Genomic DNA, 19,909 nt, shown 5'->3' on the forward strand with positions numbered 1-19,909 from the left:
ATTGAGTTAGAAGGGGTGCATTTTATGGTAAGAAATAAATGTTTGCAGAAGCAGTTCTGAGGCCTGAATGACAGTTATAAATAACTTCCCAGAAAACATGTTAAAGCAGATGAATGGATATTTTCCTCTTAGACAGCTATAAAAGTATAAAGCCTGTTTTCAACTATATCAAACCAGAGGAAAGACATTTCCAAGTTTATTGTTTTATAGTTCTGGGTGATTAGAGCTGGAAGCCTGCACCATATGGAGCCTGGCTTAGCTTTAGGTCCTGAACGAAAGGAACAGCTATCCTGACGCTGTAGGGGAAACAGATAAGGGCGGCATCAGACTAGTCGCCCCTAAAAACGTGGAGACAGAAATAATAAGAGATGCATGTTCCTGCAGAGGGGAAAAGGCTACCGCAGAACCTGGAACAACTCAGTTGATGAGTGGACACAAGACTCATTTGTGGAGCCTGGTAATATGTCTRTGAAGGGTCCCATATTTAACTATAAAAGGAAAAGCAATTGCACAATAGCTTTACTTAATAACTATAATTTTTAAACACTAATGAAAGTAACCCTACGTATTTGTTCCTCTCCATACCCCGAGAGTCACTTTAACTCCTGGAAACTGTCAGTACTTATTTGCTTACTCTTTAGACACAGCTGGATCACAGCTCTTACAGAAACTTCTTAAAATGAATAGCATCTCTTCCTTTCTCACCCARCTGATACAAAAAGGCCCACGTAAGGATTTAAGTCTTAACCATCTCAGGAACACTACTGTGCTCTACACTTACAGATAAAATACTTCTGTGTTAATCATCCTACAAGTGAGGAAGAAGTCAACAGCCTGTCTCCTTGCCAGCAAAGTCGTCTTCTTCTTCAAAGACAGACAGGTACRAAGCTTGGCAAAACTTACCTCTTTGCCTGTAAGCTGCTCCTCCTTTGCCAACAGGACCATCATATACAGCAAGCAGACGATCATGTTGTGAGTCTCAGGGTGGGGGTTGGGATTCCAGGCATCAGAGAGGACACTGACCCAGTTTATTTCACATAAAACATAACCCAAGAATAAGAAACAACTCTTGGGGCTGCCTCTTTCAACCTAGCAAGGAAAAAGAAAGAAAAAAAAAAAGCATATAAAACAGTGTGAAATAAAAATAAATCCATACTTTTCAGCTCCTTAACCAAACATAAATCCGCAGCAGCATTCTAGGTCAACAGAGGAGTAGGCATACACCATCTCTCCATCACTTTTGCCCCGTCACCCATATAACCTTCTATCCCTCTCAAACAACTGGTACTACACGCCAAGCTACTGTAAACCAGAAAGAAATAATCTATTAAGTTTAGTTGCATGATTGCAAATTTTTTTTTTTTTTTTTTTTTTTTAAAGGAAGACTAAGAAACTCTAAAACCTGCTTAGAACTGCATGAAGAATTCAATCCATCATGCCAGCATGATGGATACGATGATCACAGCAGGACCAAGCTGATAACAAGCGTAATTATTTCCAAGAGGTGTAAACACCCAATGACAACAGGCTGGAAGCAAGTATGTTGTGACCCGCTGCCCGCTATCCCCGACTCCTAGTATTATCTGTTGTTTTATCTCCCTCACTAATTAGCGCTGATCAAACTCTAGGCCTTTTATGGCAAGTTTACTGGGGGGTTGTTCTGGTTTTTCCCTCCCAAAGTCAAACACTGTGCAGAGACTGCAGTGTGAACGGTCAAGAACACCGAAGGAGCTTGTAGGGTTTAAACCAACAGCACAGCCTCAGGGTAAAGGAGGTTTGTTTCTTCCTGCCACAGAAGCCATATGAGCCTGTACAAGTCTTTATGGGACCAAGGCCTCAATAATTAGTGTCAAATCTATGCACCAGCAGTACCAATTTACAGGCACGCAATTATCTGCCAAATTAGCCAGAGTACAAAATATGGAGCTAATGCTGCTTTTGAACTTACAAGTCAAATCTCTTCCAGTTGTGAGAAGATGGGTAGTATCTGATGCAGCATAATAGTCTGCTCATACAAAGTCAACTTACCAACGTTTTGTGAACAAATTTGAATCAGCCCCAAAAGGTGCCAAAGATAGATACGTTGYGTCACGCTATGAGAAACTTTTAATATAAAAGTCAGCAGCCTAAAATTTGATTCACTTCATCAGTTGAGACTTCTCGGCCTCAGTTCTCAAACTGTTACAGCATTTCCCTACCTTGTAGGGTGTTACGAGAATAACATGGTAATAATGAAATATGAACTCTAACTACATACATATTAAATACATGTAATAAATGAGACATTCAGATACAGCAGTGACAGACTACGAAGTCTGCCTTACAGCTCCCCACAACTTTGTACAAGACCCAATAACATTCCTTCACAAATACAATGAATCACAAAAATGAGCAGCTTGAATTCTGCAATAAACTTTAAAAGCTTACTGGTTAAAGAACTGTCTCCAGCCCTCCATTACTTCCAAGGACAACAAAGATTATGAGCTTAATTCAACACATACTAGGTACTCACTTTAAAGAACTCTTCCATAAGCATCCGGTCCGGATGCATTTCTTTCCAAGGAAGCCTTCTGAATTCAGTATGGAAAGTATAGAGAATAAACTCTGGCATTTTGGGGGCTGTGCAACATTCACAGTAATGCATTAGATGTAACCAGAGAGCCCCATGGTGGCCTGGCAACAGCTTATCTAGATCAAAAGGAAATAGTCCAATTAACACCAGAAAAAAAATCCAGGGAAGCTTGGTTACAGGAGGAATAAACAGTTTTCAAGACAACAAATGATAATTGCAAGTTACAAAGTACATGAGCCAAGGGGAGATGGGGAGGGGGGGCAAAAAAAACAAACAAAACCAAAGAAACACATCTTTAGGCTTTTAGATTTTTCTCCCTAAATCCACAAGTGCGGAAATTGTACAGCTTTCATGCCCTTCCTGATTCTTTCAGGAGAGTTGCTGGACAATAATCTGAAATTACAAAGCACTCCTTTCCAGTAGAACTTCACTGCTTTTACAGATTCTTTAAAAAGAATTAGTGAATCTTGAATCTTAGATGATGATGACATGTTGCATGGGGATATGTTATTTTTATTTATTTCTACAACATTAGTTTGAATCCTGTTCATCCCTAGAAGTTGTTGGCTGTTAAGCAGTATCCGCGAAATGAATTGGTGGGTATTTTCCATTCCTGTGTCTAGCTATGCATTAGACACAATAAGCAATGTTAAACACCAGGTCAAAATGACTGAACCTAGAGATTAAACTACACCTCCAGACCAGCTGCTGAGACGCATGCATCGGTCGCTGCTACATACCACTGCATATGTTTTATGGGCACTAACATGTGGAATGGAGTCATGTGCTTCTCATTAGAGCTGTGTTTTGCATTCCTTCATGTTAACTTTCCCATCTGATATCCATCTATCAATCACCTTCTCTGCCCATGCCACAAAAACAGTTGTCTTTTAAGGCTGAGATAAAGAAACATGCTGTTGGCACCACTGCAGTCATCATCCTAGCTAAAAGTTCATAACAAACAGAAGAATCCCCTCTTGTCCCAAATCTCAAAAAACATGTTTAGATGTGATAGAACAGAAAGTGCCACTGAACTGAAACAGTGTGGACTTCGCTCACCTTTAAAGCTCTCGTGCAAAAGCTCGATGCAGCCTGTAAACAAACAGACCACGCTGGATGCTACGGCAGTGTCACTCTCTAACCAAGGGTAGCAGGGCTGGTTGCTTGAGAAAACAGAGGAAGTGAAGCAATATAAATTTCAGTGCTGACTTACCAGCATAAACGCTTAGATAATTTAAATAGTGTAAATCATAGTAGACAAATATAGTACAGGGTATCAGCAGTCTTCAAACTCAACTCTTCAGGACCATCTTTTTCTTCCTTAAAATAGGAAGGTACTTTAATGTCACAGTGAAGGACCTCAGTACCATCGAGTAAGCAGAGATTGCTTGTTTGATATTTCATAATTGAATCACAGTTCAAAATGCAAGAATTTCTGAATGTCAGCACATATCACCAGTAGTAGTCAACCTTCTAATTAAATGCTGGAGATGCACTCACAGCTCAAAAGGCATTTGCCTTTGAAAGAAGGTTGAATTTAAATGTGTAACGTGAGAAATAACTCTTCTTGTGAAAACAGAGACAGGGAAGACGACCGCCAGTAGATCATCATAGGACTGATTTGGCCAGATGTCTCTTTACACACTACTGGCATTTGAGGCTGTACTTGTGTGGGTATTTGGGGAGGGTGTTTGGGGTTTTTTGTTTGTTTGTTTTTTAACTAGAGTTATCTGTATTGTGGAGGCTTAAAAAACAAACAAAAAAACCCCCCACTAAACTGTATTTTAATGAATTTCCAGAACTAATTGCAATCCATGTTTTTCTCACCTCCGCTTCTCAAGCAGTAATTGGTTATATTTCTTGTACCAGAAGCAATTATTCTACAACAAGTCATGAAAAGTTGACTTAAGCAACACATGATTTAGTTTCATAACCATTGAGGATATGACACAAGTAACAGCTATTTAAATGAAGGGTTACAATACAATCATGAGTTGGGGGGGGGGGGAGAACAGGTGACAAAAAGCCATTACTACAGGGCTAAAGTCCTTACTTTATCAAAAATTGATTTAATTTTTAAATGCATCAGTATATACCTTGCATCTTCCTTATCTAAGACCAGTATCCACGGTTTAAAGAGTCCAGCAATGACTGAATACAAGGACTGCAATGCTAGAAGAAAACAAAGCATAAAAGTTTGTCTGCAGTTAGCAACAGTATCCAAATCACACTTTTCCAAACTCAGATAAAATGACCTTTGCTTATTCCAACATTAAATCAGTTCTGTAGGACCAAATAAAAAAATGAAAGTGCAATATGATTGTTATTAACTTTAGTTAACAATTGTTTTAACTTTAGATAACAAAAATAAAGAGCATTTTGCATTGTTCACTTCAACACATCTTTCAGGTTGTAGAGGTTATCATTCACATTTTAAAGCTGCCTATACTAAAAGAAAGGGTGTTTAGGCTATTTTCTCCAAACCAAAATCAAACCCCAATAAAATTCAGTAGGCCCTTGTTCCCCAACTTATGCTCAGTGCAAAAGATCATATTTTTCTCGGAAGAAATTTGAAAGCATGTTCTGGATCAGAAAGTAAAAACAAGCATCCTCCAAGAAACAAAGATTAAAAAAAGGGAGGAAGTGTCACACAGCCATAAGGTAGCACCAACATATCCAGTCCGTATTTTAACGGATTCATCACTGTACAAATCCAGAGCAAGCAGAACTTTCTGCAGGCTGGCTAAGTACAGCAACTGCCCTTCCTAGCACTGCAGCTCCCAGGGTCTCCCAGTGCTGAGATGTTGGCAAACTCTTTAGGACGGCACTGACATCCTTGTAGAAACCCTCACAGTTAGGATTGTATATTTAAATGAAACTATCTTCAACAGAAGAAATTAAGAACAGGATGAGCTTCTCTAAGTCATTAGGTTTTAAGACACGTTACCTGCTAGAATTCTGTTACTGCCAACAGGCTCCTGGGCTAAACTGACAACTTCAGTGTCAATAAGCCGTTTAGTAAGATACTCCAAAAACGTATTCACTTCAGCCACGTAAGGACTCCACTTTGAGAACAGGCCAAAGGTCCTGAAATCCACTGAAGCCAGCCGGAGTTTGCAGAAAGAGGTAGAAAGCCATTCTATCGTCTCTCTAATCTGTGAAAAGCGGAAAGTTATTAATCAGCTAATGAAAGCCTGCACAGCAGTGTTATTTGTCCCTGGCGGGCATCTGTTTCAGCTGCAAAATCTAGTTAATCAACCAGAGAGGTGCCCACCTGTTCTTCAGAGAGCAGAGCTTCTGCAGCATCCTGCAATACAGGGCTTCTGGTAGAATCGCTCTTCTTGAAGCCTCCCTGTTCAGTCACCGAGGAGCCACAGCCCAAAGCTTTCAGCGATGCCTTCCAGCAGTCAGGACTCAGAAGCTGCTCCGAAGAGCCTTAGGAGAAAGAGAAAGCAATGTATTTATGAAAGTCATGATAAGGATATTAATTCTTTTCTCAGTATAAGTTAGAGAAGCCTGAAATAGGAGCTACCTGCTGCAAAAAAAAAATTAGGTATGGCAATAGTTTGAAAATCCCAAGTTTAACAGCAAGAGACATCTAATTCCCAAACACAGGTAATGTAGATGCCAAAAAGAAGCATTAAATACTTTCTTCATTAAGAGTTTCCCAAGCACTTAATACATCCCTGGCTACAAAAGCATATTAAGAGATAGTTGCTGCTCATCATATAGTTTGACAGAAAGGAAGCATTGCTGTTCCCATTTTAGAGGCACAGAAGATTATAGGTAGAATCTAATGTCAAACAGAACGTGTACAGCAGGCTTCAGTATCAGTCCCAGGTCTTCATAATTCTTGGTTTGACAGTGAAGACTGCTCAAGAATAGGGGTGTTGTATTCAGATGGTGGCATAATTATCAAGTGCTTCCATTAATAGAAAGCTCTTCTTTGCCCTTCTCCTGTAACATGGGCTGAAAAAATCTGTCATCACCAAGGTGTGTACTTTGGTCTGCAGAAGAATGTTTCCTTCAAGTAAAGCTAAATTATGTCTAATAAAAAGGTATCACATAGCATGCACACAAAAGTGCATAAAGAAACCTAAGAAAAAAAAAGGTAAATCATTCTGCGTTTGTTGCCATCTAACTTTTCTGGCCTAAAAATATGGACGGCATGCAATAACATTCTGTATGAAAGAGCTGGAACGCACTGATTCAGATACTCACTTTGCATGAACAGTCTTAAAAAGTCACTATAGTGATCAGGGAACTGATACTGGAGAAGCTTAGTCCAATGCTTGCAGAAGATATTAAATGGCATTAAAATATCTTCTTCAGGTTCCAGGCCACATGCATTGAGAGCCAAATGAATAGATTCCAGGAGCCTGGTACGTTCAGATAAAGGCGGCTTAGTAATGTTCAACCATTGCGTAAGGTCAAACTAAAACACAGAACAGGAAGCATTTGTAAGTAGAAGCTTTAGCATTTAAAATAACAGTCACAATATCTTTGGGAAGACAAAGAGGAAGAAATTGTTAGGGGAAAAATTCTTTTTTTTTTTTTTTTTAATATATATTCGAGACAGATCTGATATATTTGCATTTCATCATCTCTAGCTCAAAACCAAGGTAACCCTCTCTAAAGGGACATTTAGCATATATTTTCAGCCTATTACAGATGTTCCCGGCTTCATGAAACAACCCTTTATCTGTTCTCCAATTCAGAAAATGCATGCAAATTTGCACACTTTAGCACCACTGCCAAACCTTAACACTTGCAAGCCGGGCTAATCTGCATAGTCCATAAATTTAAGCAGTAAGGCAAGGCCTTTGGAGGCTCTAGGCCGCCTCTTCAGACCTAGGTCGGCAGTGACAATGTTGATTTTTGACACTAAGGACAGCTCAAAGGCATGAGCAAAGGGGATCACCTGCTACTCACAGCTGTCAAACCCTATCTGTATATAACCAACGAAGAGAATCCGCACGGTATCAAAGTATATACTAACTTCACTGATAATACAGGGAGCCAGTATCATGCAGCCCTGAAACAAGAGACGCGCAAATTACTTGCTCTTCTCTAACACTGGTATTTTTTAAAGATTGCATATGTGGCACCAACGTCCTTCCCACATAACAGAGGTGAGAGATTCAGCCATCATCCCCATTTATTTTTAACACAACTGGGACTGACTGGCTTTTGTGACGATTGCCTAGAAGAAGCCATGAAGAGCCTCCATACTCTCATATCAAGAGTAAGGGCACCCTGAAGAGGCAGCCCAAGGAAGCTCACCCTGCTGCTATCTGGGCTAGGAAAGGGTAGTTGAAGCTTCCTATTCGGCCTTGGCCCCAGCCCCTCTTCAGCTTAAACACAACAAGCACCATTCAGACGAGCAACACAGATACAAATCTGGTACTTTCAAAGGTTCTGTAGATCTTTCTTCCTCAGCATAAAGTCATAGTCTTTAGGCATACAACACCCACGTAAGCAACCCACAAACCAGCAAAGCAGACTGCATTCATGAGTATTTTACCTTTGTCAGCAGCATGAAGACAACGTCACTGTTATCCTCGCTCAGAAAAGCCACCACTTTCTCATACAAAGTCACAAACTCACTGGGAGAGGCAACAGGAGTGAAGTATGGAGAGAGGAGAGTACAGAGCCTTCGATTCTGGAGGATTGTCTGGAGGAGACGCTTGCACTCTGATTTGGTCCCACTGATAAACACCTGAGAAATCAGGAACGGAGAGAAAAACGGCCCGGCATGAATCTACTGGAAAAACACCTCTTAAAGCTTTTTGTCAGGACAAGCAATTTTTTCCCCCAAAAACAGCTTTCTCAAAAACAAAGACAAACCACATGTGATCAGCTTCAATTAAATACTTCTACTCCACAAAATCTAATTGTAAAAGAAATGTGTTTACCTAGCACACTTAAGAACAGCACTTGTGGCCACAGAAGCTGTATAAAAACACCTAGAGAGCCAAATTTTCTCATAGGTTAACAAAAGAAAATGAATCCATATTTCAGCAGCACTGGCTGACTTTAGTAAAAATTTAAACACAGCTATGACTACGGAGAGTTCTTCTGCACCTCAGCCGTCAGAGGCACATAAGGACAGTTGTACATGGAAACAAATAGCATCTAAGAAATCAAAACAACTATTTGGGCACAACGTAGAGGCTAATGTTTTGGGCTGTGGGGTTTTTTTTCCCCCCCAGAGCACTCATGCAACAAGTGCAAACACAGCAACCACCAGGCACTTATGCTGTCTACCAGCCAGCTTCTGGCTAGCTCAGGACACAGAGAACATCACAAGGCTTTAGAACGGAGGTGACTAAACCACACAGAGGCTGACAACACATACACCAGCTAGGAAATAATCAGTAACAGCAAACTACACGCCAAAACTCTCTTTTAAGCACTGCAACTACCCAAAATTTAGGTACCACGCAGAGGATCCAGCCTGCTTCGGCATTAACTAACATACTGAGTATTTATTGGCGCTAAGCAGGCATCTCAGAGCAACAGGTTTTATTTTGCTCATATGCAAGTTTAAACTCTTCTATCAGCTATGTATGTTATACAGTTAGCTGAGATAAGAATGGAGGAGAAGCTCAAAAGTGAATTTTCAAGCTTCTGAAGGTTTTAGACCTTCAATATCAGCAGGTTATTGGTGTACACGTTAGGCATGCGAAACTAGAGAGAGAATAAACTCACCTGGCCTAGAATCTCAATGCAGGAAGAGAAGAACTGCCTCGTGGGAGGGTTGCGCTGGGTTTCATCACACACATACTCCACTAATGTAAAAAACAAACTAATTCCAACTTTCTGAATTGCAGGCAGGGGCTGCACCTTGTAGATATTTATTAAGGCCCTGTTAAAAAAAAAAAAAAGGCAGATTAAACTTAAGTATGGAAATCAATCTGTGATAAGAAAGAAAAGGTGTCTTATCAGTGTATAGCTATTAAGATGGTTACTTCTGCCTTACATGATAATCCAGTGGGGTTTATCTTAAGTAATTTCACTACCTTAAGTGGTACCTCCAAACCTCACAGAGTCTCCATAATCAGAGTCAGAAAGTGATCATTAAGACATTTAATACTATAGTTCAAAAAAAAAAAAAAAAATACTCCCTCAAATAACACGTTCCTCATGTGCTTACACTACACTTGTACTGCAAGAATGTTTACCTCATTTTACTTGCTAACTTAAAAGACTCAGTAATAAAAGAATATAAACAGAATCATTTTACTTGCTAACTTAAAAGACTCAGTAATAAAAGAATACAAACAGAATCAATCTTTACCATCACATTGCCAATTGAATGTTTTATTGAGCTCAAATCAAGCCCTCTGCAGCCTGAATCAGAGTAAGTTACATTAGAACAACATCAGAAGAACATGGAATTCCAYAGATGTGGATCCCAAAGACTAGATCACATACAGAATTTTTCAGATTAATGATAAAGAAGAACAAGCAGAAATAGTTATTGTTTTACTTGTAGAGCGAGTACACCTTGTAGGAAATCAACTACTAAAAAATAATTTTCCAACACCATTCTTCTTGATCTTCTAGACTTCAACTAGGATCTGGGATGAAGTCTTCAAGAGGCCTTCAAGAAGAGGAGGCCCTTAGGCTAATCTATTGAGTCACCCAAAAAGTCAGATTATATAGTCCTCTTCCACTGCAATATTTTGTTTCACATTTTACAAAGTTGCTATGATTGCTTCAGTTCATAACTCTCATCATCACAGAACTACCTTCTCCACTATTAAAGGGAATAGCCTACAGACACAGGTATTAAAAATGACTAGTTACAGTTCATGGCTGAGCTGTGGTACAAGTTTACTATTTCTTATAGTTTCACACAGCATCCCTGGCATTACAAACTTGCTTTTGCAAGGTTATAATGGCTATTCTAAGGCAGAGTACAATAAATTGAAGTATAATCCAGTATTATATGCCCTGTTGAGGCTGAATGACTAGGAGTTACCTCTTCTGATAATACGTGGAGTTGCTCCTTTAGAGGATTTTGCTACAAAAATACAGATTCAGACTCTGTTGTCCAGGCGGGCTGATATGCATTACCAGAAGCACACAAGCAAGTTCCACATTTTAACTCCAATACACAGAAAACCAAGTATAAAACAACACTGCCTAAAACAGTGTCTGAAGAACCTACGTTATAAAGTTTTCCACATGTACTGCTGCTTCCACAACACCCAGAGAAGGTGGCTTTGTAGCTTCTGCTTGCAGTTGTCTCACTTCTTTACGCAAAGCATGAAGCTGCTGGCTCACTGCTTCGTTTTTGTGCTTCCCTTCAAACTAAATGAGAAAAGGTATTCATTTCAAAATAATATCTTCTCCTAAAATTCTTCCAATGCTGCAACTAATTGCGAAAATGAGGCAGAGCCTGGCAAGCAGCTCAGAGTATAGACTGTTTTCCCCAAGAATTTTGATCAGATTTAGTACATGCTGCCCAAGCACACATTCTTGGTCACGTTCCTATTTAATTATCACATGATAATATGTTCCATGTCTTTTAAGTAATACTTTTAATTCGCAAGCACTGAAACTTAGAGAGGATCAAGAAATTCACATACCAAGCAACAGGCAAACACTTCTATAAACACTTTCATACTTTTGTTCCTATCAGTGAGCATATTCCTACGTTCACACATCAGGAAGCAATTTAGACTGAAAGCTGAGAAATACAAACCTTATGCAAGGACTAATTCTTCAGCAGTTGATCTGCACCTCCTTTTGAGCAATACATATTAGGTATGCAAGGGTATAGGGCAGCACTACACCAAATAAATCGATTCTTGTAACCATCCAATCATTTCATTTTCATTATTTAAGTCCAATAGCCCAAAAACAGAAACAAAGCCATGTCTCTCACCTGGACCGTTAGAAGAGCTGCTCCCTGGCAGCCTTTATTTGAGCTTCCCCGGCACTCCAAATGGAGGGTGATCTGTTCTTCCCGGTTCACATACAGCTTGGGTACTGTGTCCAACATTTCACTGTTGAGAGCAACATGCTGGGATTCCCAAATGGCTGCAGTTCTGAAAACCATTTATTGCTAAAGTTACCAAAATCTTTAGTGAAAACAGGAATGCTAAGAATTTAAAAGCAAGAGATGGGACTTCAGCATCATGTGCTGTACAAAGACACATGACACTTTTCTAGAAAATATAAAAGGTTATTAAATGAAATTGAGTTAAGCTTCAAAGTAATAAATAGTTTTGTAGGAAAAACAAAGCTACTGAAGTCTGCATGAGATTTTTGCTTTAATTGTTCTACTACAAACTGGCAGAAAATTAAACAGATTGCCTACTGTAGAAGATATAATATTTTTCATCAGACAAAGCCAGACTGTGGGATGATTCAGTCAAAAGAAAAAAGCCCACTTAAAATTGCTGCTGGAAGCATTTAGATACAAACCCTTTTAGCCTTAACAAGCTTTTTTTTAAAAAAAAATATTGTTACTAACCAATTATATTGGGTGAGACTAGCTATACATTCATTAGCTCTGTTTGAAACTTTGAAAGAACGTTAAAAATGAAGTCTCCGCTCTTTCATACACAAAGCGAACAGCACCAGAAATCAGGTTTCTCTCTGGAGGGTTCCACTGCCTCAAACAACCATCACTGAGTTTGTTTAAAAAGAGTCAACTAAATGCATTGTCAAGAAAAATCTAGGCTAAGGGGAGGCTTTGTTTTATGAAGTGTTCCAAATAAGAAAAGAAACTGCAGATGTTAGATGTGAGCTGGTGTAATCTCAGTCATTAGATACAACTTGTGGAGTTGATTAGAGCAGTGGAATAATGATATGATAGCCAAGGAAGAAACACTGGGCCAAGAAGCAGAAATCAAGTACAGCTAGTCTTATGTTAACAGCACAAATAAGGCTGCTGTAAATGGCAACTGAAGACACAGCTAGATACACTAGCAAGGCAGGGAAAAAAATAAATAAAACAGCTAAGTCTTACTTGGCATGTTGCTGCAAGATGTTAAGGTCCGTGCGCATAAGCTGAATTGCTTCTTTCTGACTTACTAGACTGGCAGAGGAAATAACTGGCACAGGAGTTTTCACTGGCTGGAGTGGAAGAGGGGGCTTGGGAGTATCAAACTTCTTCAAATTACTCATGATTCTCTCTTTGGCTAAAAAAGGAAATCAGAAGAACATTTTGTCAATGAAAAAAATTTAGGAAAAAATGGAACTAAAACATTACTTACAAGAATTATGATTTTTTTTTTTTTTTTGGAAAGAAGCATGTTTTTAAACAATGGACAAATATTTATACCCCCAGGATTCCTCACTTTTTATAATCAGTTAACTGATCTTTCTGTTTGCGTTTACCAAGCTCATTTTCATTCACTAGCTGCATTACACACCATAAGATCCCAGGCCCCCCTGCTTTTCTCAGTTTCCCCCAACTATTCCTACTTTCTGCTCTTCCAATTTTCTACTTCTTACCCCATTATTTTTTCCTCATCTGACAGAGGCTCCTGCGATGCCAAACACATCTTCCTTCCTCCGCAATTCGTCCTGGTCTCCAGTGCAGCCAGCTCCAGTTCTTTCTCAAAGCACAGCCTCTCTCCAGGTCAGTTCTCTCCTCCTGCTGGTTCCCATCCGGTTTCCTTGCCCAAACCATGCCAATTCGCCTATGATCCTGTTCCAGTTTCCTTCTCTTCCCTCTCTCCCCTTCTTTAATCAGCCCCTCCCCCCCAAATCCAATCTTGCCTTATCCTTAATAACCTACCATGACTCTAATCCCCTTTGATGCTAGAACAACCCTTTCACTGTGCCATAATTCCAGGGAGCAGCAAGTAAAGGCACCATGAGCAAAAACAAACAGAAAAAAGCTAACAAAAAAAMCCCACAAAACAAAACAGAGACAATCTTTCTCTTTTCAGCGAGCGTTCTTCACCTTTGCTTGCAAGCTCCCTTTACCCAAATTGCAAGGAAAATTCAGCCAGTCTGGAGCGTATTCTGTATGGAGTAATCTTGGGGGAGTTCACCCTTAAGCTCTAGCCACTGCATTACCTACTATTTTGTGGTGTGGCTAATTTTGCACCAAAAAAATGCAGCCTCTTACATGGGCGTCTTAGCAAGAACACCACAAAAAACTTCATGTGAAATACTGTACCAACAGAAAGCAAACTGTATTAACAGCTTTATTCACAGCATCACTGTGTTCCTAAAGGAACCAGGACTTCTACACGTTAATAACTCTTTCCGCCCCAGTTTCATTAATGCTATACTTATCTCCTACCTGATAAAGGGTTGGTGAAATCCGTTTGCCCTGCAGAAGTAGTAGAGGCTGTATGCGATTCAAGCTGAACCTGGAGCCAAAGGTTTAGAGCTTCCTGAAACTCATGGTGTACGAGCTCAACGTTGACATATTCCATCCACAAATCCTACGGCACAAAAGAATCAAGTTATCATGACCATTTTGTTCATTATCACATATTGCAAACCCATCCCAGTAGCTGGGGCACTAAAATAATTAATAAAACTAGAGCCTGTGGTTTTAAGTCACAGCAATATATTGCTAGGGAAAAACAAAACCTAAAATACAGAGAAAAGCAGCAGAAGTCTTATCATATATACAGATAAGCCATGAAAAGCATTCATGACCCTTAGAGAAGTCTGACAAATGCACATGGTGTAAATTCTAACAGACTAGAAGAGAGAGGAAGGGTAGAGACAATTAAAACTTGGTTCTTTTTAAAAGGAACAGAGAAAACCAAATTGCCTGAGTAACTAAAAAAAAAAAAAAAAATCAGACTAAAGCAGGCTGTATTTTCAATACTCACATATGCTGCAGGAACAAGAGCAAAGCAGAAATACACTAGGAGGCACAAGATGAGGCTCTTCCAAAGCCTCCCTCTCAAAGCCCTTTTAACTATTAATATCTCTTTAGGCTTAACAGACAGAATAATATACACTTCCCACTCGCTAACTTAAATTTGATCCAGACTTCTTACAAACTAGCAATGTGAGGAGATTTGTCCTTCCAGTCTTTTGTTATTTAAAGATCCAGTTTAGATAATTCTCTAAAGCTCTCTGAGAAAGCAAAAAATAAATAAATAAAATTATAGAACCATACAGAATAAGGACTGCGTTCTCATTAAGACATGCAAGAAGCCTGCACATGAATTCTGACTTAAATATAAAGTAAGCCAGTTTGGGATAGCATAGGATTTTTAGCAAAAAAAAGTTAGAGCTGTAAAGCTACCGTACTTGCCAYATGCCACTTGGCATAACTGAAGACCAGTGACACCAAGTCTCTCATACTGCTTAAGAGCATCCTCTTTACCAAAAGAGGCGAATTTTGGGTTTCAGATTGCCAATGTTATAAGCACCTCACCTGTTGATTCTGCATGATTTTAGCAAGTCTGTAAGCATCATACTGCTTCGGTAAAGATGGAATGTACGTGTCTCCTTTCTGAAAACTCTCTTCTTCTAACCACAACACAAAAACATTACAGAGCCTGAGAAGAAAAAACAAAAAAAAGGAAAAAATAAATCAACATGAACTTTAACTGCATGCATGTGCAGAGCATATATTACACAGTAGAGTGATTCTGGGAGTTAAAGTTAAGGCAACCAATCATGCTATAAGGTGACATGGTTAAAACTTTAGATGTTTCAGATGCTCTGAGATTAGTTCACAGACCAGCAGTGGAAAGATGCTATTTAGAAAACACAAAGGGCAATAACCAAGAGTAACACAGTGAATTTTAAAAAAGAAAAATATTTATTCTAAATAGCACATGGGACCCAGGACAGGAAACATCTCTTATGTCAGGGAACCACATCTATAATCCTGTTCAAAAGGTCAATGAAGAGAAAACAATGTTTGAGCAAGTTTGGCTTCTTGCCCCACTGCCTCTCTAGAGAGCCTGCTCCAAAAGCTCACACCTGAAATGAGTTGCTACACCTTCTAACTGCTTTTCAGACTCGAATTCATGTCCAGTTTATTCCCATTTCTTCCTCTGCTAACACTGTACTTCAACATACACACACACACACACACACACTTTCTTCACTGGCATCACTGTATTTATCACAAACAAATACATCCCTACTTTTGCGCAGCTGGCTAACAAGCCAAGTTTTTGGTCACGTTCCTCAACCGAAATAAGCTTTTTCCATTCCTTAAAACATTCTAGTAGCTTCTCTTTGCAGCTATTCTAGTTGGAATTTATCATTCCCTCACGCTGCTGTGCACCTTCATACACAGTATTGCAAACAGTATTTTGCCAGTGTCTAACTGATGAATACTATGCATTAATTAATTATATATGTAAGTTTTTACAGCAACTGGAACAACTTTGCCCAATACATACTAGAATCATATTTGTCTTTTCCACAAACGTCATCCTCAGTCATCCACACGAGTTCTTTCCCTGTCATTCCAACACGTGTTCCCAAATAGGCTGTAAGGTCTTGAACTTCATACTACTGATTAAATACAGAACTAGAACATTCTTAAATCTTCACATTGTGCTATTAAATATCACTAGCAAACTCATGTTTTCTATTCTCATCGATTGCATTCGTAAACAAAACTAGACTGGTCCCAAGATTCAGCCCTGACGAACTCTACCAAGATTTCCCCTTCTGTCCAGCTGGCCATGAAACTTCCTGAGCATAAGGTTTACTTGGCTGTGGAGCAGTCCAATTTGATGGAGTGGAGAAATCCTTTGAAATGAAAGGCTGACAAAATATTAAACAAGTTATAGCCAGTGAGCATGTCTGGATTATTTTTCACATAGGACTGAGAAGGATTTACAACTTCCCTTGTTTGTTTGTACAGTACTTATTGATTGCTGGGGAGGAAGCACTTAAAAGCTTAAATTCTGTACGCCCAAACACCCAGAACAAGGGGCTCCTTCCAAATAACCCTTTCAACTATAGTTTCTTGAAAAATCCAGATACCGTAATACTGCAAATATTTCTAAGGTAGGCTTCTCATTCCAGAAGTCTCCATGTAACAGAAACAAGAAACACGGACGTCAGAACAGCGTAGTTAAGGCTGCAGCATGCACGAGGCACAAGGCGCTGAGAAACAGCCAAGTTACAACCACCCACAAAAATGAGCGTTCATCAGCTGAGCTGCAGTGGTCGACCACGCACATCCTCCTGGCCTCCTCCAGCGCCAGGAGACTCTCTCACAAAGCTCTTGGTTAAGCAAAGACGTTTCACTTTCCAGCTGGCATCTAATGCACCGACTGCTACCGCAGCTCAACTTCAGCGCAGCAGCTGGGTAAACTGCACTAACTGGATCATGCACTGAAGTCCCAAATTTACACCCTGCTGAAGCAATCTTACTCGGACTTAAATTTGGGCCCTAGATTGTGACAAACAGACATACACCAAGTAGCACATTTACGGCGAGTGATGTACATACAGGTAGTGGCTATGTCTAAGCAAATATTTCACCAGTATGGGGATGACATTAATTAAAAAGCAAAGTTCTCCCAACAGGAGAGTGTCAACCGTATCAACGTCTTATTTCTAGTAGTAAAATCAACCCCTTGAAACAAAACAAGCTGCGGCAACAGAAGGGCAGACTTGACCATGACTCCACGTGTACAAGGACTGTCTGCAGTAAGCCTGGCTCAGGCAAGGGTCACATCCCTTCACACCTCCCACCGCTAAGACTATGCTTGAGTAATTGCCCAGGACGTTGTGCTGAATGAGACCAAACGGGAAAGGTTTTCTCTACCTGACAAGTTCCTTATGCAGTTCTGGGGACGTCAGGTAATCTGGTGAGCAGCTCCTCCCCTTCTCCGGTGATCTGTCACTGCCATCTGCAGGACTGTCCACTCTAAGTGCTTTGCTAGCAGCATGGTGGAAGTCTGCTACCTCTATTAAGCGCTGCTTCATTTCATTTAATAAGTTAAGATGAGCTGCACTCTGGAAAAACCTTCTTCCAATGCAGCCGTCTACAGGTAACCTAAAAAATGAACAAAAAAGGCATAGCAAAAGTGTCAAATCAGCATCTCTGCAAATAAATTGATCTTTGCTTTAAAGAAATTGCAGGCACCCACTGCTTTCAGACAAGCTCTTAGCACAAAGCATTTACTAATCTCACTTAAAATACAACATATATTACTGCTTGCTATTCTGCTAGAGCCTTTACGATCAATGGACTCACCCATACTGTGGTCCTGGTCGGTGAAGGTAAAGGAGGAAGAATTTCTGCCAGATTAGTGGCATGAGAGGGTGATCGGCAGGAGTAGCAAGGGCTTGGTGAGCCCAGCGGTAAATCATTAGCCTCTGAAGGGAAGGCACAATGGGCAGCTTCAGCTGGGTCTGGGCTTTCTGCAAAAAGAACATTTTCAAACAAGTGTCCTGCTGAAGTTCCCTGTAAGAGGCCGTTTTCCATGGAAATACAGATACGCAAACCAAGGCAGAAGTGTCCTCCAGACTAGTTCCCAAGGGCCTGATACATGTGCCAGCCAGCCTAGACGTAAGTCCAAGAAAATCTATTTTCATAGAGTTTCCAGTTTAACTTCTTCATCAAAAGATGCTGAAACAGCTGAGATGAAGGACAGCCCAAAAGTTACACTTCCAGACTGGAGAGCTTTGGTTTCAACTTGCTTCACTCCAAACTTTCTAACTGAGTTTGGGCAGGAACATTGCAAACATGGCTTAAACACACCTGACTCTGTTGCCTTGTTAAGGGAGAGACCTAAACTGTTCTGAAAGTTTGTGAAAATAATTCAGACACACCTGCAAGCAACCAAATACAAAACACTAAAAGCCCAGACTTAGCTGAAATTCAGATAATCCGAAAAACGTTCTTTGACATATAAGACATCTTCCAACCTGTAAGATAAAGTATCTGCACTTCCCATCTCAGTGGTATAAAAATAAATCCACTGTAGATTGTAAGGTGTTCAGATGACCCCCCMAAAAAAAATCATATAAAAGCACTAATTACTGAATCTAGTTTTCAGTAAACAATGATATATTAAGACCAGACATTTACATAGGAGTTTTTAAATGTGCCATTCAAAAATATAAAGGAAACCTTGCTCGAAGTATATATTCTCCTGGAAAGCTAAGCAGGAAAGGCCTTAAATAGTTATACTTTTGCTCTGGTAAGAAAAAGTGCATGAGGTAAAACTAAACAATCCAAGAGAATACTTTCCTACAGCAGTTTTCTATAAGAGAAGAAGGTAAACAGTTCTCTCACCTTCAAAGCTTGATCAGGAGTTAAAGCATTAATAACCAATTCCCCCTCCACAACTCTGCGAAGCTGTGAGTCTTCTTCAAATATTGACTCCATATTTAACACTACCCATGAAAACCAGACCTGTACAACACAGCAGTAAAGAAAATATTGATCACAAAACAGGGCAGAGGGAAGGGATTTTTGCTGTTTTCTTAACCGGAATGTCTTTTCCGGATCCTCATTACAAAGTTGCAAAAGCAGTATCACATGAAGACATGAAAACTGAGTAGTTTCCTCCCTGTCTACATTCATCTACTCCCTTTTGTATTCTGTTCCAACCTGTGCAAGGAAGAGGAAAGCAGGTTTATGGAACCATATATAGAATTATCCAGAGAGTTCTAGATTAATTAACCTGCTCAAACATTGTAATAAGGTCTCCTCTTTCCCACCTGCACTACACATCTCCAGTTGGGATACTGCAGGGTTTTTTGGGGTCATTTGGTTGGGTTTTTTTGCTTTTTTTTTTTTTTTTTGCTTGAAGAGGTACAGAGAAGGGAGAGAAAGTGCCTAACATTCAACATACTCATCATAAAAGAACTGATTTAATAGAAGAGTAAGTCTCTGCTTATTTTCCCCTCATTAAATGTGTCAGGAAGAAATGAAGAAGATTTAGTATTAATTTTTACTAATAAATCCGATTATATGAATTCTCAGACACGGATCAGGCTAAAGCTTGCTCAGTGCAAAATGTCCATCTTCCCTTTAGTGTAATAAAGTTGCAGAATTAGGCTAATGAGGATTTTATCACAAGAAAACATAAACACAGAGAGAGGGAGAAAGAAAGAACAAGCAAATATCTGCAAATAGCTGTGACAGCAGGAAAAAATATAACATCCATATATTGCTTATGCCGGGAGTGTTCCTACAACACCACCATACCACTTACCTGAGAGGAATTTGCATTGCCCTCGATGAAGGAAGGTGTCACATTGCCTGCCACAATCCAGCTAACAAGCGAGGACAGCAGACCTTTGTCACAGTGATAGCCTAAAGCATTCTGCAAGGAAACACAAAACACTGTTTTTTGTGAGGACCCAACAGATGATCTGCAACCTACAAAAATGTCACGCGCCTCAATCCAGGTTCCT

General features: G+C 39.8%; 1 protein-coding gene across 4 annotated transcripts in view; it reads right to left on the reverse strand.

The window, feature by feature from the left end:
- The window catches only part of EPG5 (ectopic P-granules autophagy protein 5 homolog), a 58,802-nt gene that overhangs the window by 11,086 nt on the left and 27,807 nt on the right, over positions 1-19,909 (reverse strand). For all 4 annotated transcript variants that reach the window (XR_003257650.1, XM_026090649.1, XM_026090648.1 and 1 more), the window contains 18 exons: positions 19,708-19,818; positions 18,783-18,902; positions 17,739-17,905; positions 17,307-17,537; positions 14,943-15,066; positions 13,845-13,989; positions 12,558-12,729; positions 11,469-11,631; positions 10,749-10,891; positions 9,284-9,440; positions 8,097-8,291; positions 6,794-7,007; positions 5,847-6,007; positions 5,520-5,727; positions 4,669-4,744; positions 3,632-3,735; positions 2,513-2,688; positions 904-1,089 (listed from right to left, as the gene is read on the reverse strand). Coding sequence is in view for 3 of the 4 variants with exons in the window: in XM_026090649.1 (XP_025946434.1) it covers positions 904-1,089; positions 2,513-2,688; positions 3,632-3,735; positions 4,669-4,744; positions 5,520-5,727; positions 5,847-6,007; positions 6,794-7,007; positions 8,097-8,291; positions 9,284-9,440; positions 10,749-10,891; positions 11,469-11,631; positions 12,558-12,729; positions 13,845-13,989; positions 14,943-15,066; positions 17,307-17,537; positions 17,739-17,905; positions 18,783-18,902; positions 19,708-19,818 (2,853 nt within the window). In the remaining variant the exon portion in view is untranslated. The remainder of the gene's footprint in view (positions 1-903; positions 1,090-2,512; positions 2,689-3,631; positions 3,736-4,668; positions 4,745-5,519; positions 5,728-5,846; positions 6,008-6,793; positions 7,008-8,096; positions 8,292-9,283; positions 9,441-10,748; positions 10,892-11,468; positions 11,632-12,557; positions 12,730-13,844; positions 13,990-14,942; positions 15,067-17,306; positions 17,538-17,738; positions 17,906-18,782; positions 18,903-19,707; positions 19,819-19,909) is intronic.

The sequence above is a fragment of the Apteryx rowi genome, unplaced genomic scaffold, assembly GCF_003343035.1.
Source record: "Apteryx rowi isolate R43461 unplaced genomic scaffold, aptRow1 scaffold_87, whole genome shotgun sequence".
Classification (NCBI taxonomy): Eukaryota; Metazoa; Chordata; class Aves; order Apterygiformes; family Apterygidae; genus Apteryx; species Apteryx rowi.